At 46.7% G+C, this 24,350-nt stretch overlaps 2 protein-coding genes across 3 annotated transcripts; both read right to left on the bottom strand.

The window, feature by feature from the left end:
- Positions 1-203: 203 nt before the first annotated feature.
- Positions 204-11,067, bottom strand: GMPPA (GDP-mannose pyrophosphorylase A). 2 transcript variants are annotated; one of them, XM_066611577.1, is made up of 13 exons: positions 10,888-11,067; positions 8,016-8,113; positions 7,733-7,836; positions 7,341-7,533; positions 6,866-6,925; positions 6,610-6,740; positions 6,454-6,468; positions 6,052-6,186; positions 5,194-5,291; positions 4,316-4,362; positions 4,041-4,133; positions 2,395-2,563; positions 204-2,165 (listed from the first exon to the last, which is right to left on the bottom strand). In XM_066611577.1, exons 1-13 carry the CDS (start codon positions 10,925-10,927, stop codon positions 2,065-2,067), a joined length of 1,284 nt encoding a protein of 427 aa, XP_066467674.1. In that variant the 5' UTR covers positions 10,928-11,067; the 3' UTR covers positions 204-2,064. The 2 variants fall into 2 exon arrangements, with proteins under 2 accessions (XP_066467674.1, XP_066467675.1); XM_066611578.1 differs by lacking the exon at positions 6,454-6,468.
- An 8,279-nt stretch (positions 11,068-19,346) lies between these two features.
- SPEGNB (SPEG neighbor) lies at positions 19,347-24,081 on the bottom strand. Its single transcript, XM_066618712.1, has 4 exons — positions 23,945-24,081; positions 21,822-22,129; positions 20,250-20,391; positions 19,347-19,485 (listed from the first exon to the last, which is right to left on the bottom strand). The coding sequence occupies exons 1-4, from the start codon at positions 24,079-24,081 to the stop codon at positions 19,347-19,349; spliced, it is 726 nt and encodes a 241-aa protein (XP_066474809.1).
- Between the last annotated feature and the right edge of the window lie 269 nt (positions 24,082-24,350).

Consider the following 24,350-nt stretch of genomic DNA (forward strand, 5'->3'; position numbering starts at 1 on the left):
TTCCAGCAGGTTCCGTGGGACACAGCATACTGGCTGCAATGTGGGAGAAACCTACCTCTCTGACACTAACTGTTTTAAGAGAGTTGCTCCCCACCCACAATCTCATCAGTGCGTGAAGTGCGTTACAATCACTTTCTTAATCCTCACAGCCCAGTAAAACTCTGTTCAATCAATTGCATTTTACAGAGGCCTGCCGCTCAGAGTACTTAAAATATTTAAATTTAATTCAATCTCTTCAGGTTTTTTTTTTCCCCCCAAGGGAGAAGCTATTTGTAATAAAATTGACTAATAACATCAAACAAGGGATGTCCAGTGCATCCTGGGTAAACACACAGCAACAGACTACTAGAGTTTCTGCAGCTTCATTTGTATGAATCCACTCAGAATAATTTACCCTTACCTGTGTGCGCTGGGCAGGGGGGGGGAGGTGAAATACAAAGAGGAAAGCCTTCTGCTTTTTCACCTGTGAGGAACACCAACCATAGAATAGACTACCTATTTTCAGCCTTTTTCATCTCATGGCACACTGATAAGGTGCTAAAATTGCCAAGGCAAACCATCAAAATTTTGACCATTGACAAGGCACACCATGCTACTGGTAGGGGCTCAAATCTTCCAACAGCCCTACTCATAATTGACCCTAAACCCCTGTGGCACACCTACGGACCATCTGCTGCACACCAATGTGCCACAGCACAGTGGTTGAAAATGGCTGGGATAAACCCTTTGGTTAAATATCAAGATCAAGGTGATCCACAGTTTTATAAAGGTAGCAGGTAGCTGCTGCTACCTCACCAGAATGCTTTGGGGGGGGGGGGTTCCGAGCACAGCTTAGCTTCCCAAGATTCCATGCCGCATTTCATCAGGTAGCAGTAATCCTGTCATTAAGGCAAAATGGCCCAACTTTAACTGGACCTGTACCATAAAGAAGCAGATTAGGATATTTATCATCTCTATACAATTCTTATAACCTGCAGCCTCATGCCTTTGATGAAGAAGTACAGTTGATAGTTGAAGCATATCCCTCTCCCTGGAGCTGAAGTGCAGGTAGGTCCCCCTTATAGCCCTGAAGCTGTTTCTTGTGTGCTAGAGTCTTCCTTTCATCTGATCCGAAGATCCATTGGAAAATCCAGTGGAAGATTTTCCACTCTTGTGGAAAGGTATTCCCATTCAATCAAAATTAACACACCCAACCACTCTCCATGGTATCCTGCTGCTATTGATCAATCACCAATACCTGATTCATTTGTCTCAATAGTCACCCAAAGAGGAGGGGTGGCAAAATGAAGCTACACCTTGGACCTAGGGAGGCACCTGCTTGCTTTGGACTTCGCATCCTCCATAAACCTCTCTGTGTTGAGATATTAGGGCAAAGGGGCTGGCCAGATTTTCATCTTGCAGAAGGATAATCTGTGTGATATCAGGCATTCTGCCTTCTCTCCACATTGCTCTGAAGCCCCATCATTCTGGAGTCTGGAAACCAGTTCTCTAACACCACAAAGGGACAGAGATCAAGTGTGGAGAAAGTACTTGCAAAAAGAATAGCCTACATGGAAGGTTTAATGCCCTAGTGCACAACTGGAAGTGTATGAAGTAGTACCAGAAAGAGTAAAGGGTATTGTGTTTGGATTGCAAATCTTTCTCCTTCATCCTGGTATGGAGAACCAAGAGGGGTCTGGTGTGGCTGGGAGGACCACGGTGTGCAGCATTAAGGCACCCAGAAGTTCCTAGTCAGCAACTTTGTGGGTGGTAAGGTAGCACCATGATCTCAAGCTGTAACAGACCTCTCTATTTCAGGGGATGTTCTGTGGGAATTTTAGAACAAAGCACAGGCAAGTCATTGCAAATCCCTGCAGCCCAAAAAAGAAGCTCACTTCCCCTTTCCCTCCATGAGCAGCCCCACTGGTAGCACTGCCCTGATGCCAGAGCTGCAAGTCCTGATCCACCAGACAGAAAGACAGAACGTGGCTTGAGAGTAGATTCAGTGATGTCTTGGGCTGCCTCATTATGGGATTCTCTTCATTCCCATCTGGGGAGAACTGGAGGCGGGTTATCTCCTGCCCCTTAAAGAATGATTTGATTCTTGTAGCTGCGACTGAGTTCCTTGTGGGGCAGGACAATGGAGTTGAGGATGACCACTTCAGCAGGGATGGTTACATTGCAACCTGTGGAGCAGGACACAGTGAGAGGCATTAGCTGGGGAGAAGTGGGAAACATACCCACAAGAGTGATGAGTTAAAGAGGGAGGAGGCTCCTGCAGCAGAAACTGAGTTGGCCTAATGGTCTGACTCAAGATAAGCTTCATCTGTATTCAGAAATGCAGGAAGATCTTCCTCATCAGGTGGGTGGGAAGGGGGCTTACCTGGAACCGGAACAAAGGGGATGGAAGCTTACCCAGAATGGTTATAGATGGGGTGAGGCGGCCATCCCGGAAGAGAGTTTCACTGTCTATTTTGGCATAGGGATCGTTAGGATTGGGGTCACTGGGAGTACCCTCTACTCGAGCCCATCGCCCAATGGTGCTGTCCCAGCCCACAATGCTGTTCAGTACACAGGTATGGTCCTGTGGATAGAGGAGGAAAAGGAAGAGATGAGAATCCATGCAGTAAATCAAGGGCAAGCTGTTTGCCAGAGATAAAGCAACGCTTCAAAGTTTGAGTCATGTTTTTCTTATAAAATGAAACAACATTGTAAACTAACTGAATTTTTGACAAGCATGGTAAAAAAAATGTCTAGCCTCTTTTAGGACAGCACACATTCAAAATTGAACTTGAAACACTCACCTCAGAAGTTTCATTTGTACCCCTAGTTAACAAAGGTTAACAGGTTAAAAGGGTACCTTTTGTTAGAAAAGTAGGTAGAGTGGGGAGTTACAATGCACTAGTGCCACCTGCTGGTCATAAGCAAAATAACAAGATGCATGTAAATGTCAGGGATTTTTCCAGGAACACCCTCCCCTCAGCCCCATTACAATTAGCCCATCCAGGCACTATATCTTGTGGCTGTGTAACATATAGAGGAGAACCCATTTCATGTCTCCCCCACCTTTTTAAAGAGGGGACATACAGCCCCAAAACAAAGGGAGAAAAAAACCCCATAGAATGAAAAAGTTCACAAAACAGCAAGGGACTAACTACACCTGCCATGAAGGGAGATGACAACCTTATTGTGGCTGGCCCCTTTTTACATTCTAAAGGGTTTCATACAGTGCACTGAGTGAGTGTACCGGATCTTAAGAGTGGAAAATGTAGAAATGTTACAAAAGGGGAAAACTGAAGCAGCCCCGTGCCCGGGGCAAAGCTCCGCAATAGCTATCACTGCCTCCCCATGCAGAAATCCACCCCCCCCCCCCCACTCACCAGAGGCTCATGGAGCCTCACTCAACCTCCTCTCATGCCGGAGAAATCTCTGTGAGGTTATCCAGCACTATAAACTGTGCTTCCGGCAAACCGGAAGCACAGTTTCCGCCCCCGTCGGGAGCCTCAGAGAAGCTTCTGTAGGGTCCTAGTGGCCAGCGCCTGGGGCATTTGCCCCAGGGAAGTCTATGGCAGGCACACAACTGAACTGAAGAATGGGGAGGAAGATGCATTGTTTATCACTAGTGTTGTCATAAACTCATGATGTCATGACTGGGACAAGTGTGCAGCCACACTCTACACCATAAAATCTACTGCAATAGGCATACTAAAGATAAAGGAAGTCTCATTTTTCTACAGATATTGCTATTTGAATTCTGGAAGTAGCACTGCTTTGCGGGGAGGCATCTGGATCCTCAGCAACAAGGGAGTGATAAAATCACATATTTGTTATGTGACTTATTAAAATTATTTTTATCCCATCCTTTCTCCAAAATAGGAGAGTGTACATAGCTTGAGCTATGACATAGGTTGACATAGGTTGAGCTAAGACCCTGGGTCTCTCTGATCCTAAGGACATGTTATATGTGCTATACCATAGTGGCTCTCCAAAGTGACAGTCCAGGAAGTCTCCAGAGAGATGTTAGACATGACTAACAGCACTCAGTTTTGGACAGCACCTACCTGGAGAGAAGCTCCATGCAGAATGATGGATTCACGCACACGTACTCCTGCACCAATGGTCACACCTTTTCCAATGGAGACATTGGGACCCAGCTGCAGGGAAAGCACATACTGTGTCAGTGAACTGGCACTCAAGAACATCACTTCAACCATTTGCTTTCCTCTGCACAGGACAATCTCTAGACTTCTACAAATCAACAAATCCCCAGGATCTAAAACAGGATTTTCCCTGTCCCACGCTGGCTTGAGTCAAACACTGGGCACCCCAGACTCACCACAGCGGTGGCATCCACAGAGGCTGTTGGATGTATATAGACATTCCCTGTGTGGAAACAACAAGATGGGGAGAATTTATTTCAGGACCTCTGAAAACCTTACTACAGGGTTCTGCCTTCCCCATGACTCAGTATCTCTGTTATCCACATTCTACTCAATGTTGTAAATTACCCCTACCGTAACAAACTGGGCTGCCAGATGTAACTTTACACCATAAAGTGCCTCTCTATAGGGACATGCGTTAAACTGGGGAAGGCTCTCACCACGTAGAATTGTAGCAGGTTCTGGTACCAAGTATAATTATTCAGAGATCACAGGAGAACTGGAGATTGGAGCAAGGAAAGTCAGAGAAAGGGTTTGAGTGATGATGCTCAACCAGCCTTTAATGTTGTGTGCATGTGTGTCCTGACCCTACATCACTCCACTCACTTCCTGGAGAGTCTGGGACCAGTTCCCTTAATTGCATAGACAGCTTAGACAAAGTTAAAGCTCCTCCCCACACTTGATCCATTAGGGTTACTGTTTAACATTTTTTTTAAAAAACACATGCTTGAAGTAGCATCTAGTTAGACTCTCACATACACACAAAACTGAAAGCGATTCCTCCTCTGTGAAATGATCTTAAAAGCAACACAGAAACACAATAGAAAAAGAATGCTGCCTGATCCTTGAGCCGTCATGCACTTTGGTTCTGGGATAGACAGGCACCATTTAAGGCCCCTGGGAACCAAACCACAAATACAGGCTTTGGCCCCAGCTGTTGCACTGCTAGAGGGGACCGTTCCTTTAAATTCTGGAATACAAATGGTCCCTTTTCCTGCTAGGAGGATTCACTTGCGCCTGGTGTCTCACAAAGGGGGAAGAAGGGACCCAATACCTCGAATGATGGGCCCACCAGGGTGATTCTGGGCAAGCCTCTCTGGATGGCACTGGTTGTAGCAGCTCAGGTAGAGACGATTGGCATAGATGGCAGATCTGGCAAAAAAAACAAGGCAGATATTATGTAGGGCAATACCCTCAAAGACTGCATCAATCTTCTGGGCAACTACCATGACAACATCAGTCTCTCATCTTGAGGGCTGAGAGAGAATGAATAGCAAACTTACCTAAAACAAGACTAACATGCTACTCCTTCCTGCTGAGAGTACCCATCCTGTCCGCCCCAAACCGAATACCCACCAGGAAAACGTTTTTTCCTTGTCTTTGTTTTTTAAACTGAACCTGCCACCTATATATGAGAAACTCTAATTCTAACTCAAAAATGTTACAAAAATTATACTGCTATGCCTTTTCTGCTTCAGAGGCCTACATTTTTATTAGTTTGAAATTTGCTTAGAGAAAATCTGAGGAAAAAATAGAAAGGGAGAAAAGTATATAACCAGCCACATCACTTAATGGCTTTGCAATAGTCAAGAGGAGGAAAGTGACCAGTACCCAACTTACCCTTTCCAGCTCCCAGTAACTGAAGTAATCAGTTAAAAAGCCCCTTCCCCTGGTGTCTCCCTATATCTCCACCAATATCTTCACCAATGCATTTCAAAACTTTCCTTTCCAGCCATGAAGGCTAGATACTTGCTAAAAAAAGGAGGCTGAGTTCCTTATAATAAAAAACTTACTGAGTGCAAGATATTTAGCAATTTCATAGAAACACAGACTGGTTTACAGTCACCTCCTACCCCTTCACATGCCACAGGGCACCCAGACTTCAGTCTGACAGGGCCTCTCTCTCCCTTACCCAGCAGATTTGATTTGGCTCCAGAACCCCTCTGTTTTGTAGGCAAAGAGGCGTCCCTGCGCGGCAAGGGCTGTGAATACATCCTGCTCCAGTCGGATGGCCTCGGCTCTTTGCCAGCCATTGGTGCTCTCTTCTCTAGAGGAACAGGACAAAAAAAGGGTGAGAGAGAGAGAAAACACTGCTCACTCAGAGGGAGAAAGATGACACCCAACTAGCAGGAAAAGGAAAGGCATTTATCTAGGTCTGGCAAAGCTCATTTTCAAGTTGGTAGCTGAGTAGGGAAAGGGCATAGCTTCCTCCAATACCTGGGAAACATCAAAGCCAGTCCTAAGCCTAAGTGCCTACAGAGGAGAGCTGCAACAGCAAGGGACATGCAGAATGAAGGGAGGGACCAACACTTACCCAATGCATGAGCCCCTAAAGGTGGACAAGGGATGACAGGAGGAGGAGTAGGATGTGATGAAGAAAGACAGAAAGAGAGAGATGGTAGATGAGTGACCTGGTCTCACTCCAGAGCAGGAAGGATGGAAAAGGGGCAAGGCTGGGGAACGTACTCACAGAAGCAGTTCCTGCTGGTTACGCTGGAAAACTGCGCCAATGTGATGGAAGATGGCCGGGGTGAACAAGTAGATGCCACAGTTGATGAGCTCACTGACAAAAGTGCTGGGTTTCTCCACATAGTGCAGGACCTGGAGAAGAAAAGCACCACATGGGCAGCACAGAGAAAAACCCTTGTGAGTTGCCCCCACTGTGGTGGGGACTGCTCTGTCTGCACCCAGGACCCAGAAAACAGCACAGAGAGTCCTCCATGTACCTCGTGCGTGTCAGGGTTTGCCACGATGCACCCATAGTTCAGAGACTGCTTCCGGTTGGCCTACAGAGAAAGCAGGCGGTCACAGGAGAGAACAGAGGGCAGGGGAAGCATTTGCACCTTGCCTGTAAACTTCTATGGATGGCTCTGCTAACAGCCCAATCCTAGGCATATCGACTCAGAAGTAAGTCCTATTATAGTTGACGGGTAGAGGTGTTTGCTTTTGGTGAGTAAGATAGGTTTACAGCCTAAGCCTTATTGAACACAATGGGCTTACTCCTGATAAAATAACACCATTTTCAAACATCTCTATCAGTGAGGCTTACATCCAGGTAAGTGTGCACAGGAGTCAAGCCCAGGACACTGCCCCCTGCACAGACACAGCCTGCACAGCTAGCCTTCCCACTGCATTCACTGAGCTGAGCTCTCCGTCCAGCTCCACAGCAATTCAACAGATGGGGCCAGGACTGCTTGTTACCGTGGTGCCCAGCATAAGGAAACTTTCCGGACTGCCATGCTGCCGGTGAAAGTCTAGCATTTCTTTGAGGGGGAACTCGGAGCAGACATCAGCATTCAGCAGGAAGAAGGCCTCGGGGTTCCCGGTGAGGATCTGGTCCCGGAAGTGGTAAATGCCACCCCCTGTTCCAAGGGCTGCATACTCTTGCAGGTACCTACAGATACCAAATGGAAGGTTGGGGGGCCTTTCCAGCAGGAGATCACCACCACCACCAAGTCATCTATGCCAAGTGGCACAGGGTGGCCAACGCAACTGGCAGCTGCAAGAGAGCTCAGACCTTGCAGAGGAAGTGGCAACTTCAGAGGCCAGGGCCTTTGCCTACACACCTTGGCTGATGCCAGCTGGATACCTACCTGATGGGGATTTTGAACTCTTGTTGGGCTGACACCAGGAAACGGCTGAGGGCCTCATTGGGCTGATAGAACCCAATCAAGAGAATCTCCTTCATGTTGGGCACCTGTAAGAGACAGGTGGGAAATCGGAAATTCTTCTCAGAACTACGATTCAGATTTCTGAACTCTGAATCAGTTTTCCCCACAACCTTGTAAGAGCTCACTTCAATTTCCCTGTCCATTTTATTGAGTATTAAAGCTGGAGCACCCAGCAATCTGAGCTGCCCCCCATCCCAAGTCTCACCTTGGTGCATGCCTCAATGTGGTGCTGTATCATAGGCACTCCTGCCACAGGGAAGAGGGGCTTGGGCACCTCAAAGGACAAGGGTCGGAAGCGGGTCCCTGCAGAGGAAGATCACAGAATCACAGGGCTGAAGGACACCAAGTCTACCTCTCCTGACTCGAGGCAAGAGGAGCAACCAAAGTCATGGGCTGGATAGCATGGGAATGGCATGCCATACAAAAAAGACAAGAATCAACAAGGTGCATTATCCCACATAAGAACAGCCCCACTGGATCAGGCCATAGGCCCATCTAGTCCAGTTTCCTGTATCTCACAGCAGCCCACCAAATGCCCCAAGGAGCACACCAGATAACAAGAGACCTCATTCTGGTGTCCTCCCTTGCATCTGGCATTCTGACATAGCCCATTTCTAAAATCAGGAGGTTGTACATGCACATCATGGTTTGTAACCCGTAATGGATTTTTCCTCCAGAAACTTGTCCAATCCCCTTTTAAATGCGTCCAGGCCAGACGCCATCACCACATCCTGCAGCAAGGAGTTCCACAGACCAACCACACGCTGAGTAAAGAAATATTTTCTTTTGTCAGTTCTAACTCTCCCAACACTCAATTTTAGCAGATGTCCCCTGGTTCTGGTGTTATGTGAGAGTGTAAAGAGCATCTCTCTATCCATTCTGTCCATCCCCTGCATAATTTTATATGTCTCAATCATGTCCCCCCTCAGGCGCCTCTTTTCTAAGCTGAAGAGGCCCAAACGCCGTAGCCTTTCCTCATAAGGAAGGGTCCCCAGCCTGTAATCATCTTAGTCGCTCTCTTTTGCACCTTTTCCATTTCCACTATGTCTTTTTTGAGATGCGGCGACCAGAACTGGACACAATACTCCAGGTGTGGCCTTAGCATCGATTTGTACAACGGCATTATAATATTAGCCGTTTTGTTCTCAATACCTTTTCTAATGATCCCAAGCATAGAATTGGCCTTCTTCACTGCCGCTGCACATTGAGTCGACACTTTCATCGACCTGTCCACCACCACCCCAAGATCTCTCTCCTGATCTGTCACAGACAGCTCAGAACCCATCAGCCTATATGTGAAGTTTTGATTTTTTGCCCCAATGTGCATGACTTTACACTTACTGACATTGAAGCACATCTGCCATTTTGTTGCCCATTCTGCCAGTCTGGAGAGATTCTTCTGGAGCTCCTCACAATCACTTCTGGTCTTCACCACTCGGAAAAGTTTGGTGTCATCTGCAAACTTTGCCACCTCACTGCTCAACCCTGTCTCCAGGTCATTTATGAAGAGGTTGAAAAGCACTGGTCCCAGGACAGATCCTTGGGGCACACCGCTTTTCACTTCTCTCCATTGTGAAAATTGCCCATTGACACGCACTCTCTGTTTCCTGCTCTTCAACCAGTTCTCAATCCATGAGAGGACCTGTCCTCTAATTCCCTGACTGTGGAGTTTTTTTAGTAGCCTTTGGTGAGGGACCATGTTGAATGGTCCCACACTTCCTGAGGAAGAAGAAGCTATGGGGGATGCAAGTCCAGGACTGAGTAAGGGGAGGGGTGCAAGGGGAGATGGGGGAGAAGAAAAGGTACACTCAGGTGCAACCAGTTTCATTTGTTCCAGAGCCCTGGCTTGGAGCCTATTTTCAGTTCCAGAACTCAGGCTCTGAAGCACCCTGTTGGATCACCAAAGCCTGCCTAGTCCAACAGCAACCGAGTAGGGCCTCTCCTGCTGATATTTACAGATAGCCTGCCTCTGAACCTGCAAGGTGCACTTAGCCATCACGACTGGTAACCATGGATAGACTAGAAAGAGTGCGCCTGAAAAGAGGCGCCTGAGGGGGACATGATTGAGACACACAAAATTATGCAGGGGCTGGATAGAGCGGATAGAGAGACGCTCCTTTCCCTTTCACATAACACCAGAACCAGGGGACATCTACTAAAGTTGAGTGTTGGGAGAGTTAGGATAGACAAAATAAAATATTTCTTTACCCAGCGTGTAATTAGTCTGTGGAACTCCTTGCCACAGGAAGTAGTGACAGCTTCTTGCCTAGATGCCTTTAAAAGGAGACTGGACAAATTTCTGGAGGAAAAGTTCATTATGGGTTACAAGACATAGGTATGTGCAAGTTCTTGGTTTTAGAGGCAGGCTGCCTCTGATTGCCAGATGCGGGGGAGGGCACCAGTATGCAGGTTGTGTCTGTTGTCTAGTGTGTTCCCTGAAGCATTTGGTGGACCACTGTGAGATACAGGAAGCTGGACTAGATGGGCCTTTGGCCTGATCCAGCGGGGCTGTTCTTATGTTCTTAAAGAGTGCTCTCTATATCACCTCTTTAAAAGCACTGGAGCAAGGAGGGATCATCCTCACCTCATCCCACAGTGAATTCCACAAATTCACATTCCACATTATGTACCAATCTCCTGCCAATCTGTAGCATTGGATGGCTCCAGAGGTCATGGTTATAAGAAAGGGAGAAATCCTTTTCTATCCACACTGTGCACCATTTTATAAACACTTAACGTGCCTCCCTCTCAGTTGATAATGAAGAGTGCTTCTGAACATGTGTAGGGTGTCTTTCCCTCCCCCTGAGCGGCAGCTGTACAGACACAACTAGGAACTGGAGCTACCCCCTCTTCCTCTCTCCAAATGACATTAAGACCAATTTCTCCCCCCCCCCCTTCAAGAGAGCTTCTTGGCAACCCTGCTCCGTCTTGCACCACCCTTGGGCTGCTGCGATTCAAGGGCGAATAAGAGATTGGGGGGGGGGGGGAGAGACACGAATGAGTCTGGTTGGGTGGGCCGGGAGCAAGGCTTGGATGCCCGCTGTGGGGAATCGGGAATGCCGACGAAGGGACCTCACCTTTCTGGGGACCCCCGATGAGGACGACGGCTTTCAGCATCGTCCACACCGTCTGGTGGGAGGCTAGAGAGAAGGGAGGCTGTGTGGTCCCAGGGCGCGGAGGAGCAAGGCACCCTCTCCCGGCACATGCACCGCGGCTAAGGGGAGGCTTCTCCCCTAGACCAGCTGAATGCCGAATCCCTCTTCCGAACACGTGAGAACGCCACGTCACCGCCACTGGATTCGGTCACAGGGCGGCGCTGCAGGCGTCCAATCTCGGTGCGACGACCAAGGAGATCGGACGCTGTTGCTGCTCGTTGGCCCGTGCCTAGGCGTTCGCTCCTCCTTTGCTCCTGGGGGAACGCAGGGGGAAGCCTGGGGGAGGGGGGAGTCAAACGGGACTCGGTGGGAGTTAGATCCCCCAAGCACAGGGTGGTCAGACGTCATAAGCGCAAAAGAGGACCAGGCACCCCAGAATGTTGGACATCCAAGAAAAATGTAGGGCACCACAAAATAAAAGCTAAACAATGCTTGTATGTTGAGTCCATGTGGTTAAAAACCCTACATCGCTCATGGTTAAATTTAAAACTATATTACATATAATGTATGAATGGCAAGAAGGCTCTGCACTGCCTGCTCACAGGGAAAAGGAAGGCATTTAAGTTCTTTTGCAGGACACAAGGCTAAGAAAAGAGGACGTGTCCTGGAAAAAGAGGACATCTGGTCACCCTGCCCAAGCAGAAGTGCTAGACAGAGAGGCTTTTGCCCTGTCCAGGTAAAGCGGGTGCTTTTTACGAGGCAGAATCAGTATTTAGAGCCCAATCTTAGCCATTTTTCTCTCTCGTTCTGGTGCCCTTGTGTCAGTGGGGTGTGCACTGCCTCCTGTGGTGGAGTGGTAGTCACTGGTGTCCTCTCAAGGTATGGGAACATGTGATCCCTGACCATTGTGGCAGCATTGTGGCTACATCGGAGCTGGAACTTTCCAGCTCTGGTGTAGCCACAATGCAACACTGGTAAGGGAACACATGTTCCCATCCTTAAGACAGCCTTTTTCAACCACTGTGCCATGGCACACTGGTGTGCCATGAGTGGTACACAGCAGTGGCGTAGCTAAGGGGGTGCAGCGCGTAGCAGTTGCACTGGGCATCAAGCTTTAGGGGGGCAACAAGCTGAGCTTGACACTAGTGACCAAAATTGTGAAAATCTTGGTATGTATGAATAATACCATCATGTTATATATCATTGGAAAGGTAATTTAATGCAGAATGCAGTGAAACAAACTGCACTGGAATATCTGTTTTCTATCAAAGGTTATGGCCAATTAACCAGAAAATGAAAACACAACTGCCTTGTGGAACAAAAAGTGCATTTGCTTAACTCCAAACTGACCTATGAGACTGATTGTTCTGAGTGCCAATGAGATGTTATTACGATACAGCATGGAACCAATAACTTTTACTTAATTAAATTTGATTTTGTCATGCAGGGGGGCTACAAAATCTTCTTTGACCCCAGGTAGCAGATAGATGCCTTACCTATGCCACTGACTGGGGAGAGGCAGCAGAGCAAGTGGGTGGTGAGCTGCTGGGGGGAGGAGGTGGGTTCCTCCCAGTTTTCACTTTTTAAAAAGCCTAGGTGTGACATCACTTCCGGGGCAACATTTTGAGCTTGGCACTGGGCTACACAATCATTAGCTACGCCACTGGTCCAAAGTTGTGCCACAGGAATTTTGAGGAAGGCCATTTATTAATAGGGCCAATGGGAGATGTGAGCCCCCGCTGGCAGCATAGTGTGCCTTGTCAATTATCAAAAACTTGGTGGTGTGCCTTAGGATTGGGCCCTTAATTCCCAGTGTCAGCAGCAGAGTCGGTTTTCAACCCTGAACCATGGGAAGGAATTGGAAAGAGTGATTCTGAGCACGTACAGATGGCTTTCCCTCACCATTGGAGCAATTCAATCAACACCCACGTATCTAAGATTTGGGGAAAAGGCTGAGTATAACTGCCTGAGCAATGTAGGAAAAGACTGTCCAAGCAGATAAACGTGTCTATTGCACTACTTCAGTTTCTGAAATAATAAGTGTCAGGGCTGTGCTTCATTGAAGGTCATCCATCTGATCTTCTTTTATGGAAATGGAAACAGGGTAATGGAAACAAGGTAAAAGCTGGGCTTGAACAAGCCTTTAATAAATGAAACAGATGCAAACAACAGTGGGATGTGTTGGAGACTATTTTAGACCCAAAGCAATTCCAATATCATGCTTTGATTAACTCTTTCCCAGCCAGAACAGGCTGAAACAGACATTTGAGATAACTCGTCATTGTGCAAACAGTGGGGTGTGTTAAGAGGCACATCAGAACAATATTTTGGAAATGCCATCCATGCTATATTATGATTTGATTGATTTTTTTTTCAGCCACAGTGTGTGTTTAATAAATAATTGATTGGAATGACTGGTCCTAAGGCATCAAAGCCCCATATACAACAGTTTTTCAGAAGAAAGGGCTGGGAACACCAACTTCCCAGCAAGGTGTACTAAGCAAAATGATGTAGATGTCATTAAAGCCATTTCTGCCCAATGTTGCACATACTCAAAAGGGACCAAATGTTTACACCTGTGGGCTGGGCAAAATTAATTGTGATTGGGAATAATAATTATTATTATTAACAGTATTTATATACTGCTTTTCAACTAAAAGTTCACAAAGCGGTTTACAGAGAAAAATCAAATAACTAAATGGCTCCCTGTCCCAATAGGGCTCACAATCTAAAAAGATGCAAAAGAACACCAGCAAGCAGCCACTAGAAAAGACACTGCTGGGGTGAGGAGGGCCAGTTACTCTCCCCCTGCTAAAAAAGAGGAGCACCCACTTGAAAAAGTGCCTCTTACTCAGTTAGCAGAGGTTAGTGAATGGGAATGAATTCCCGATCATTCCTGGAATTGGGAATGTTATAGCAAGCTACAAAACTTCCCCCAGTTTCACATTCTGATACCTGTTAATGGAATTCTGGAAAAGGGCTTCAAACCCCAACTTCCAACTGAAGAGGACCAACCCAAAGGACCAATGGCAGATCCCATTGGACTAGATGGGAATGATGGCATCAGCCACATAAAAATATTTATATAAAATCCACGTATCAGTTCCTGTATTCTAGGAAAAGGCCCAGAATGCCAATTTCTTGGTTATATTTTTCATTCCAAGTTGCAAGAGTGAAGCCTACCTCAAGACAGAAAGTTTTTTTAAAATCCAAACTGCTGTAGTAGTTAAATAAATAAAACATAATTTAAAAAGAACAGGAGAAGGCTGAAACTGCCCCTTAAGGCATCTGCATTAGGGCATCAAGGCACTCCAGAGGAGATGATATTTTCACCTAATGGGCAGGAGCTTTTAATTCTTTGCATCACTCTCATAGTCAAATGGCACTTGTAATTTTGCTCATGAAACATAGCTTGAAATGTGGCATTCTGGCCAATTTCCTGAAATATCATTGTCACCTGGAATGGGTGCTGGAATGTGAGTTTGGTTGAAGTTTTGTGTCTTACTGTGTCACTACTGTCTTGTTCAACAGGACATTATTTTGGTGGGCTGTCTAGCTCAGAAATGGACATTCTGCCCCCCTTCTGTGCATTTCCCTGAAATGTGTACCAGAACAAGGAATCTGAGGACATTTTACAGCCTACTGTGAGTAGTAATTAGTACTACCGTACCATGTAATTCCCAATTTGTCCAGTGGGGCTCACAAGGTTGGTTGGTCTGCCTTGCTGGAAACTTGGTGTTACAACCTTTTTTTCTGGGAAAACCATCTATAGCCCAGAATGGAGAACCTGGAAAAGTTCTGTGGCTCATTCCATCATTTCCACCTAGTATGTGTATTGGAATTGCAGAAGATCTGGCGAGGAGGTAGGATGTGGTGTTAGCAGTGGCCCCTTTAAGGGTTAGGCATGGGCATTCAGCAGAGAGTGTGCTGCACAGCTGCAGCCACTTGAAGGCAATAGGGCCCTCAGGCATAAAAGCACCTGATGAAGGGAGCGTTTGTGGGGGTAGTAGAAGGAGGAAAGACAGACTGGTGAATGGACTTTGGAGATGGCTGGAACAGACTACTGGAGACACTGAGATTGGTGTTTGGCTGCCATGCTGAAGACCTGCGGAGGACCAAAGTGCTGCTATAGTGACAGGAGGAGGATCTCTGCAGGTTAAACAGGTGATCTACCCTGGTGGTAGGGTCCAGCAGTGCTGCAGGGCAGAACTAGGGTTGTTTTGGGGGAAAGAAGGGGAGCTAATTAGCTGAAAGTGGACATAATTTTCTAAGTGAAGTCTGGACTAGAAATCTGGCAAAGCAGTATGTTCTTGTGTGCATGTTTGGCTTTGTTTGATGCCTTTAGTCATTCTGATCTCTTGTTTGTTAAACATGTTTTGACTAGAAAAGGTTAATAAAATTTTACTACTGCATGGACTCATTTAAAAAAAAAATTCTGATGTGTCTTTAGCACAGAAGAAGCAGGCACGGCATTACTGCATGTGATAGAGATGTTCTGCTCTTGGGCTCTCCCTCTTTTGTGCCCCTTTCACATGGGGAAGATGAGTTGCCACCGCAGAGTCCAAACAATTCCTGATATAGTCAGAAGGGCTATTTTTATCTTCTGCCCCACAAACTTGGTATAGTGCAGGGGTTGGCAACCTTAAACATTCAAAGAGCCATTTGGACCTGTTTTCTGGAGAAAAGAAAACCTCAGGAGCCACAAAACCCTTTTGACATCTAAAATGAAGATAACACTGCATATATATATTTTTTTACCTTTATGCTCTTATAGGTCCCATTTTTATAATGTAGCCCCTCCTTGTAGCTAGTTTTGTCATACATTCTTAAGAACAGCCCCACTGCATCAGGCCATAGGCCCATCTAGTCCAGCTTCCTGTATCTCACAGCTACCCACCAAATGCCCCAGGGAGCACACCAGATAACAAGAGACCTCATCCTGGTGCCCTCCCCTGCATCTGGCATTCTGACATAGCCCATTTCTAAAATCAGGAGGTTGTACATACACATCATGGCTTGCAACGGGTAATGGATTTTTCCTCCAGAAACTTGTCCAATCCCCCTTTAAAGACATCCAGGCCAGATGCCATCACCACATCCTGTGGCAAGGTTTATGGTGGTTATGACATCTGCTTATCTTACATGGATACTAAAGAACTCCCCCCCCCCCACCTTCCAGAGGCACCCTGCTGGAAGGAAACAAGGACACAGACTCCAGAGGTGGGGAAAAGAAGAAGCCAGAGCTGGGGGGGGGGGAGCTGGGGGGACAGCCACAGGCCAGTGTCTGCCCTGCCTGCCTGTCCTCCCTCACTCACACTGCAACCCTCTCCACACTATCCTGGGAGTAAGCCCCATTGACTACAATGGGACTTCTGAGCAGACAAGCTGGTTGGAGCTCTCAGGTTGCAGTCCTCTCCACACTTTCCTGGGAGGAAGCCTCACTGACCACTTGTGAGGAGACCTGCATAGGAGGGGGCTGAGGCTGCAGCCCTCCACACCTTCCTGGGAGTAGCCCAGGGACTACTCACAAACAGATCTGCCGGACGCAGGCTCCCACTCACCCATCCTTGCACTTGACCTTGAGCAGGTTCCAAGGCTGCAGTCCCAGGCACCCTTTCCTGGGAGTAAGCCTTATCTGCTGTAATGGGGCTTACAACTGAGTAGACACATATGGGAGCAGGCTCCAAGGCTACAATCCCAGGCAACCTTTCCTGGGAGTAAGCCTCATCTGCTGTAATGGGGCTTACAACTGAGTAGACACACATGGGAGCAGGTTCCAAGGCTGCAATCCCAGGCAACCTTTTCTGGGAGTAAGCTTCATCCACTGTAACCCCCTCGCAGCGCAGGCTGCATGCCCTGGTACCGCCGCCGGCTCTCCAGGCGCGCCCCCCCCGCCGCTGTCGTTGCTGTCGCCGCCCGCTGCCTGCAGGGAGAGGCTCTCCACTGGTGCCAAACTCCCCAGGTGGGTAGCGCGCGCCTCACCTTGCTCCTGGGAGTCTCCAGGGTCGCGCACTCTCCCTGCCCAGCTGGGGGACCGGCAGCTTCCTGCGCGCCCCTTCCTAGGGAGTGCGGCAGTGCTTGGATTCCGGAGGGAGCCGCAGCAGTCGGATGCGGCTCCAGAACCGCAGGTTGCCGACCCCGGTATAGTGGAAGGGGATCCTGCAATGCTTTTTAGCACCTGAAGGAGGCAGCATTGCCAAGGGAATAGTCCTGCTTCCAGAACTATCAGTCTCAATTGAATTGTATAGACATTAAGAACCAAAGAGTGTTCTTCAGGAACTGATGCTGTTGGAAACAGAATGCTAGATTGTTGCTGCCTGGTGAAGACACTTTTGGATAGTGCTTGGTGCAGAGAGAAGTTTAGTTGTTAGCATCATTTTGGTGCAATGGTGGAAGAGAGCTTGAGTTAAATTCATGACCCAGACAACAGCACAGGACTTATTACCTACACCAACTGTTACATTCTTGAGACTCTGTGGAAGAGTAGGGACTTAGTAGGTTCACTGGGGGTTTTGTCCAGTGAATCCAGTTAGGGGCTGTTCTGGCATGGAGTCAGAATATCAGTAGTAAAATGCCTGCAGAAGAGGGGATGTTAAACTAAACAGTTTTATTTCCAGTCTGAGCAGGACCTTGAAGACTGTTATGGAGTCCCGCAGGTCAGAGTGTTATGACAGCTGGAAAATGCAGCAAGATATTCAGGATTAATTGAGGGTTGGCCGGCTAGGAGAGGGCATTCAGTCTCTCTGGGAGAAATTGGGCTTGCTTGATATCACATCTTTCACCCATTCACACAGATCAGAAAATAGCTATCCAGTTGAACAATAGCAACTAAACAAAATCCCAATTCTCAACTTTTCCATCACATTTTGAGGTATGCCAATGTTTGCTAATCTTCAACTGGTAACTGGCAAAGATGCCAGTCCTCTGCCAGTACAGAAGATTATAGTGCGGACTAGAATGCAAATGTCTCATGTGAATTGTGACATTTCAACACCTAACAAACCAGCCATGTTACTCATTAAGGCTGCCATCAACCTTAATCATCCAGATCAAGTATTTGGAACATCTTTACTAGAGAAAATGGTAAGCAATTGGAACTTTTTATATTATGAAAAAGACAATTAAGTGACACATGCACACACACACACACACACACACACACACACACACACACACACACACACACACACACACACACACAAGATTTATAAAATTATGCATGGTATGGAGGAAGTATATAGAATTTTTTCTTCCTTTCCAAAGAAGTGAAAGTGATTGAAAAAAGATTCACAACAGGTAAAAGAAAGTCTTGCTTCTGCACACAAATTGTAAGTATGTAGTTTGCTGCTGTAAAATGTGATGATGGCTACTAACTTAAGTGACATTAAACGGAGTTTAGACAAATTTCATGGTCACTTTAGCCATGAGGGCTATGCATCTTCTAGGATCAGTGGCAGGGTCTGATGCCCCATTGAACACAGTGGAATTTCCTGCTGAATAAACATGCATAGGATTGTACTGCAAGTTTGCTATGCCACTTGAGTGAACATCTATGAGCATCCTAGGGACAGGCAGTTGGGATATCTCGTTTTGTAATTGATATAAGAAAGGGAAAGTGCAGAGCACAAAGGAGAAGGAGAACACTACAACTGTAGTGTGTGTTTGTGTGTAAGAAATAATGAATTAGGCAAGGAATGGAAATCCCATTCCCTTAGTCAATAGGAGCCCTCCCCCCAAATCTTGGTTTACTGAGGTTTTAGAATAGACCATTACAGTGGCAAAATTCATCTCTTTGACTCTGATGTCTTCCTTCCACCCTTGCAATTCACAGATGAGATTCCTGGGATTTCAGTCTCTGTGCCCCAAACCACATGTAGCACACACAAGGCCTTTGTATAATCAACAGGTTTTATTGAGTTCATATACAGTACAGTAGTATGAAAACAGGTCAGAAGGAGCCTGGAAGCTTCTTAGATGATTCACAATTTGGAGAAAGGCTTTTATGATAAGAACTTAAGTGGCCCCTTCTGTGCCCCCCAGATATTGGCTGTTCAGGAGTTGCTGCCCATGGTGTACATAAGGCAAAGTTACTAGTTGGCAAGATTGAGTTCTCACTTGCCTAAGAATTGGATTCAGCCCTGGGGCAAGATGGGGAATTTTTGTCAGGGAGTAGGGAAAATTCTGCCACTCAGGCAAAATTACATTGGTGAGAAAACCAAAAGTGCAGTCAGAGAATCAGCAGGGCTTTGGACTGCAACTTAGTGAGACAAGATGGCCCTTGCCTTACAGCGCCATGGACAGTCCAGTTTTTCTTTTCCCAGCTCTGAGTACCATTCTCCATGCCCAGCCAGATCCTAGGGTTAAGCAATGCAATGCCCTGAGCCATTCATTGTAAGCATGAAGAGCTTCTTGGGGGCACTATATAACTACAGGGGAGGAGCTCAAACAACATCAAGGCGTGCAAAGGACTGGTCCATGCCCAGGCTGTTCTCCACGAAGACCTCATATTTCCCAGCATCAGCCGGCGTCACCTTCTTGATGGTGAGAGTTGTTGAGTCACTCCCAATATTAAAGTACACTCTGCAGATAAGGGAAAGGTGGAGGTCTGAAGTGACAAGTCTTGATGCATCCCAAATTGGGACACACTACCCTACTACTGTGAACAGAGATTCTCCACCTGCCCCTTCTTCACTTCACCACTATCAAGGCCAGCCCTACCACAAAGTAGGGTGAAGCAAGTCATCTCAGGCAGCAAATCTGGGGGGGGGGCAGATTTGGAGCTTTCACCCCTTGATTGTTCCCCTCTGCTGTGGCTGGCAGCATAGAATCTTGGCAATAACCACTACTTGCTATTTGTAAAAAAACTAACTTCCAACTGGCCATGTTGCACAATGACATGCATGCCTAATTTGACCCTGAGTACAAGATGTACTGGTGGAAGATGAGTGGAAGAAGAAGTGGCAAAGAAAGGCAAAAGTGGCACCTCAGCAATGCTGTTCAGCCACTACCACCCCTTATGCAGGTACCAGCCAGCAAGGTAACCATGTAGGGGACAAATGTGCCTGGGGGAATGAGGGTGGGATTTGGTGGTCCACTTCAGGTGCCAAATTGTCTTGGGCTAATACTCTGACTTGCAAATCTGATTGCTTTGAGATCCATCAAGTCTGTCCAGCACTCTGGTTTAATACAAGCAAGAAGGAGCAATGTACAGGATCTGGGATCTAAGTCAATCCCCCCCCCCCAACCATCAATGAAAGTCTCACAGAGGTTTCTATGCTTTTGACAAAAAGTACTATGCATAGCAGATTCTCTATAACAACCATGAGGATGAGACGCTCACTCACCGATTGTCTTCTTCAATATCCTCACCATCCTTGGCCCAGCCAACATCAGGTGCCGGTTCCCCACTGATGTGGGCTGTCAAATTGACTGTGCTGCCCTTCTTGGCTTTGGTGCTACCTGGACCCTTCTCAATCTTGGCAGGCACTACAAGAGAGACAGAGTGAGTGAGATTAGAGCATGGCCTCTGATCTGGGTCATTTCTCTGGCAGCAGATCCTATGTTAAGGTATGAGTTTTAACTGAATGCTGGGTCTACAGGTCTTGTTAAATGTTCTGCTGTGCCCAGCCCTGAGTCAAAAGTGATGCTCTCTTTTTGGATCAGGCACTTACTCCCCCCATTTTGCTAAGGACAGGGCATGAGAAAAAATAATATTTCTCTCATGAAGTACACCATGCTGCTTCCCCAGCTGAGGTCTTTGTGAACAGATTTTAGAGGGCAAGTGATGATTCTAGCTTTAATTTGTTCCAGATTGCAGGCTTTAGGACAGACTGGGTGACTAGGGTACTTTGCAGACTTGATGCCCCTTTGGCCATTACAGGTAACTCTTGCTGCTTCCAGAAATGAACCATCCCCTCTATTGGACTAGCTTCCTTTCATCAAAAGCAGAGTAGATAGGATAGCATGATTAGAAAAGAAATATTCTTGGAAAGTACAGAACTAGAATTCCTTCAAGTTTAAAAACTGATCATATCTTATTTGAGGTTATCAGATGGATTCTGTTTTTCTATTGTCTGTTTATGGAATCAGCTCTAGTTGTCACTTGGCTAATCCAGTTGAATTGGTGCATCCACATAAGCGCTCCCCAGGCTTTAAGTTCAATGCGAAAGTCTCCAAACAGAATCCAGGAATGCAATTACCTCAAATGTGCCTACATTGTGGAAGATTTTGCATAACGTGGACACCACTACTCATGACAATTTTGCGGTTCCTTCAGTTGCTGTATGAACTTGGGGATCCATTGTACTGTCTGTGAGGACAGACAGTACAAGTGCTGTCTGGCTTGTGGGGACTGGGTTATTGGAACACACATTAGACCTGTGAGGGGGCATGCTCCATTTGGCTAAAAGATCCCTTTCCAACTTTGGGCTGAAGATAAGCGATGTGAAATTAGACCCATCCTAGGTAGCAGTCTCATAAGAACTGGAGGATCTTGCAGGATGAGACCGAAGGTCCATCTTCTCTGGCATCCTGGATCCCATGTGTCAGTTTCCTTAGTTCTGTCCTGAATATTCAACTGAGGGACTCTTCCCTGCTGATCTGAGATCGTAGCTAGGTAGACAAGGGTTGTGAGTATATCTCGGAGGGAGGAAAGCTATGTCTTGACAGAGACATGTCTAAAGTTAGAAGGGGCTTGGTATTCTCTACACAAGACACAAAGCTATGAATAGATATAGGGCAGGGCTATGACTTGAAGCAAAGAGATGGTATTACTGTTCCCCATGAGAGATGCACCACACTAAAATACTCTGTAAGAGAGAAACTTCACCAGAGTGATTTGGTTGCCCAGGGGATTTCTGTGGCTATGTTTAGAGGAGGAGTGTGGCTATGTAAGGAAGGGAAACTGGCCACGTTACCTTCCACAAGGAGACGGGCTGAATCTGAACACTCTCCGAAGGGGTTCTTTACAGAAATGGTGTACTTTCCTAGGTCAGGAAGTCCAGCATCACGTACAACCAGGGCGACAATGTCAGGGTCTTCAAAGACATAGCGGTACTTAGGGCCATCTTTGAGCTCCGCACCATCTTTGGACCAGCGGATGAAGGGGTCAGGGAAGGCACTGATGCGGCAAGTCAGCTTGGCTGCACTACCGTCAATCAGTACCACATCCTGGAGATTCTGCAGCACTCGTGGGGGGCCCTTTTCTTTCAGTTCCTTGCGGGACCTGGCAGAGGATAGAAGTGGGTTAGGCAGCAGACATTCAAGACTCAGGAGGAGGCTGCAGCTTCTTTTCCCGTAATTGGGGATAATTGCTGACGCCTGTAGTGGCACCCAGGTTTGAGCATAAAGAGGGAAAGGGCAGATGATGATGGCAGTCTTTCTGAATATCACAGTCCACACCTGACAAAATTAGGCAAGCAGCTTTATGGACAAAGGCATCTGCATGACTTGGAAGGGCTCCTCTGCAGGTAGCAACTTGCTGGTCATTCACAAGTTAACTTTGTTAAAGCTGAGCAAATTAATTAAAAATATTATGACATAACATGTTTTAAGGCAGTGTTTCTCAAAGTAAGGATCGGGACCCACTTGGTGGCATTGTGACCTGAATTCTGGTGGGTCCTGCAGAGCCTCTAATGAAAACATGGGTGATGGAAAGATCAGAGAACTAATTGCTTCAAGCCCTGAGGATATTCAAAAATCGGGTAGGTCCTAATTGTCCCGCAAACAGCTGAGCTGCTGCAGTTTGCAAGTTTGTGTAAATCTAGGAGATAAAGTTTTGAGCATCTGTTTTTTCTGAGTCCATCCATGACAGATAGTGAGGTTAGGTGAAGGCTAGGTCACATAACTAAACCCCTCAAGCTTTATTCATTAGGGCTTCCTCATTACAAGAAATGGATCCAGTTTTTTACAAATGAATAATTACTTGTAAATAAATACCTATATTATTTCTTTTTAGATCACCTTTTTAAAAAGTCTCATAGATCTAGGTGGGTTCTGATAGGGTATCATTTTAAAAAGTTTGATACCACTGTTTAAAGGTATTAGTGGGTAGAATCGGACTGGGTAGATAAACCATGCGATTGTTTTCTGCTTGGTTGCCTGTCAGGGTTGACACTGATAGATTATGGAAGAGGAAACTACTAGTGAAAAAAGACAACAATGGATTTAGTGTAGATTTCTCCAATGCTGGATTTGCCTCCTTCAATAGAATGGCCTGATGTTTTCACTTTCTGCAGACAATTCCAAGGTATATAGGAGGGGTTAGCAATGAAGGAAGGCACTTGGTTGGAAGTGGTAAATAGTTCAAAAAAGGTTGAGCAAAGGAACTGGGGTATGATTGAGTAATGACTGCTTCACCAGGATGAATTATAAATGTTAAATCTAGAAAAGGAGAGGGAGATACAAGGTCTATGCTCCCCTCCTTTACATCATGCATTTCACGGTAACATGAAAACATTAGCAAATCGGTATGCAGACAGCTTCCAGATGCTGAAGAACATTCTGGGTTGGAAGAGAAGCTGCAGAGGCCAGAACTGCAGTTCCACACCCTGCTGGAGTTTTTGTCTACCTGCCCCATCCCTGATGCCACTCCTTTGCTGTCCAGTTGGGTTCCCAAGATATCCTTTTCTGCTCTTCCAAAGTCAAAGTGTTGCTTCTCTCCCCTACCCCTCTGAGTGATCCTCTTCCCCCCTGTCCATTCTGTGACCATATTAAACTTGGCTCCCTTCCATTGTCCAGTGATATCTTTCACAAAATGTCTCAAAATATCCCACTCATTCCCTCCCCAGTCATACCAGTACACCTTCTACACGAGATATGTCCTTAGCAAGATCCACATTCTGTCTGTCCTTAACTAATCCTCTGGATTCCCTCCTCCCTTTCAGCATAGTTTTGAGACTCCTTCTCTCCATGCTTTTTCCCTTTCGGAGCTTCCCCTCCCCATCATGCTCCATTAATCCTGTTCCTGGATATACCAAGTCAGTATTTCTGGTTTTTCTTTTCTTGTAATCACATCCTCCCACCTGTCGTACCCTCTCACCTGTGCCCACGATAGGAGGCCTGGATGCGGATAGCTGCATTCTGCACCTGAGGGTCATTAATATCTAGGTTGAATCCTGGTGGGGGAGGGGCCGCGGCCGCGGCCGCGGCTGCTTTCTTGGGTGCAGCTTTTGACATCTGTGGAGGAATAAAGAGTTCAACATCAGGGAGAGAAAACACCCATTCCCCAGTGCTGCAGACCCCCACCATACTTCCAGCTTCCCCCAATGCCATCCTACCATGACACTCCCACCATCTCAGGAAGACATCTCCCAGCCTTGCCTATATTCTTCAAAGAAGTCCCAGTGAGTGCCATTTCTCACTCTTCCAGAACCTTCCAGGGCAAATCATTCCAGACCATGAGAGCTCCCCAGTTTTACTTACTGCACCCCAGTTTAGACCTCCAT

The sequence above is a fragment of the Tiliqua scincoides genome, chromosome 1, assembly GCF_035046505.1.
Source record: "Tiliqua scincoides isolate rTilSci1 chromosome 1, rTilSci1.hap2, whole genome shotgun sequence".
Lineage (NCBI taxonomy): Eukaryota > Metazoa > Chordata > Lepidosauria > Squamata > Scincidae > Tiliqua > Tiliqua scincoides.

Bases quoted from the DNA above. Each gene is read 5' to 3' on its own strand.
- GMPPA (XM_066611577.1), bottom strand. From the start codon at position 10,927: ATGCTGAAAGCCGTCGTCCTCATCGGGGGTCCCCAGAAAG. The intron at 5,292-6,051 runs GTAAGGGAGAGA...TTTTTTTGCCAG, and splicing joins AGCCAAATCAAATCTGCTGG to ATCTGCCATCTATGCCAATC. The intron at 4,363-5,193 runs GTATTGGGTCCC...GTTTCCACACAG, and splicing joins TGGTGGGCCCATCATTCGAG to GGAATGTCTATATACATCCA.
- SPEGNB (XM_066618712.1), bottom strand. From the start codon at position 24,081: ATGTCAAAAGCTGCACCCAAGAAAGCAGCCGCGGCCGCGGCCGCGGCC. The intron at 22,130-23,944 runs GTGAGAGGGTAC...ATCCTCTGCCAG, and splicing joins GCCTCCTATCGTGGGCACAG to GTCCCGCAAGGAACTGAAAG. The intron at 19,486-20,249 runs GTGAGTGAGCGT...CCTTATCTGCAG, and splicing joins GATATTGAAGAAGACAATCG to AGTGTACTTTAATATTGGGA.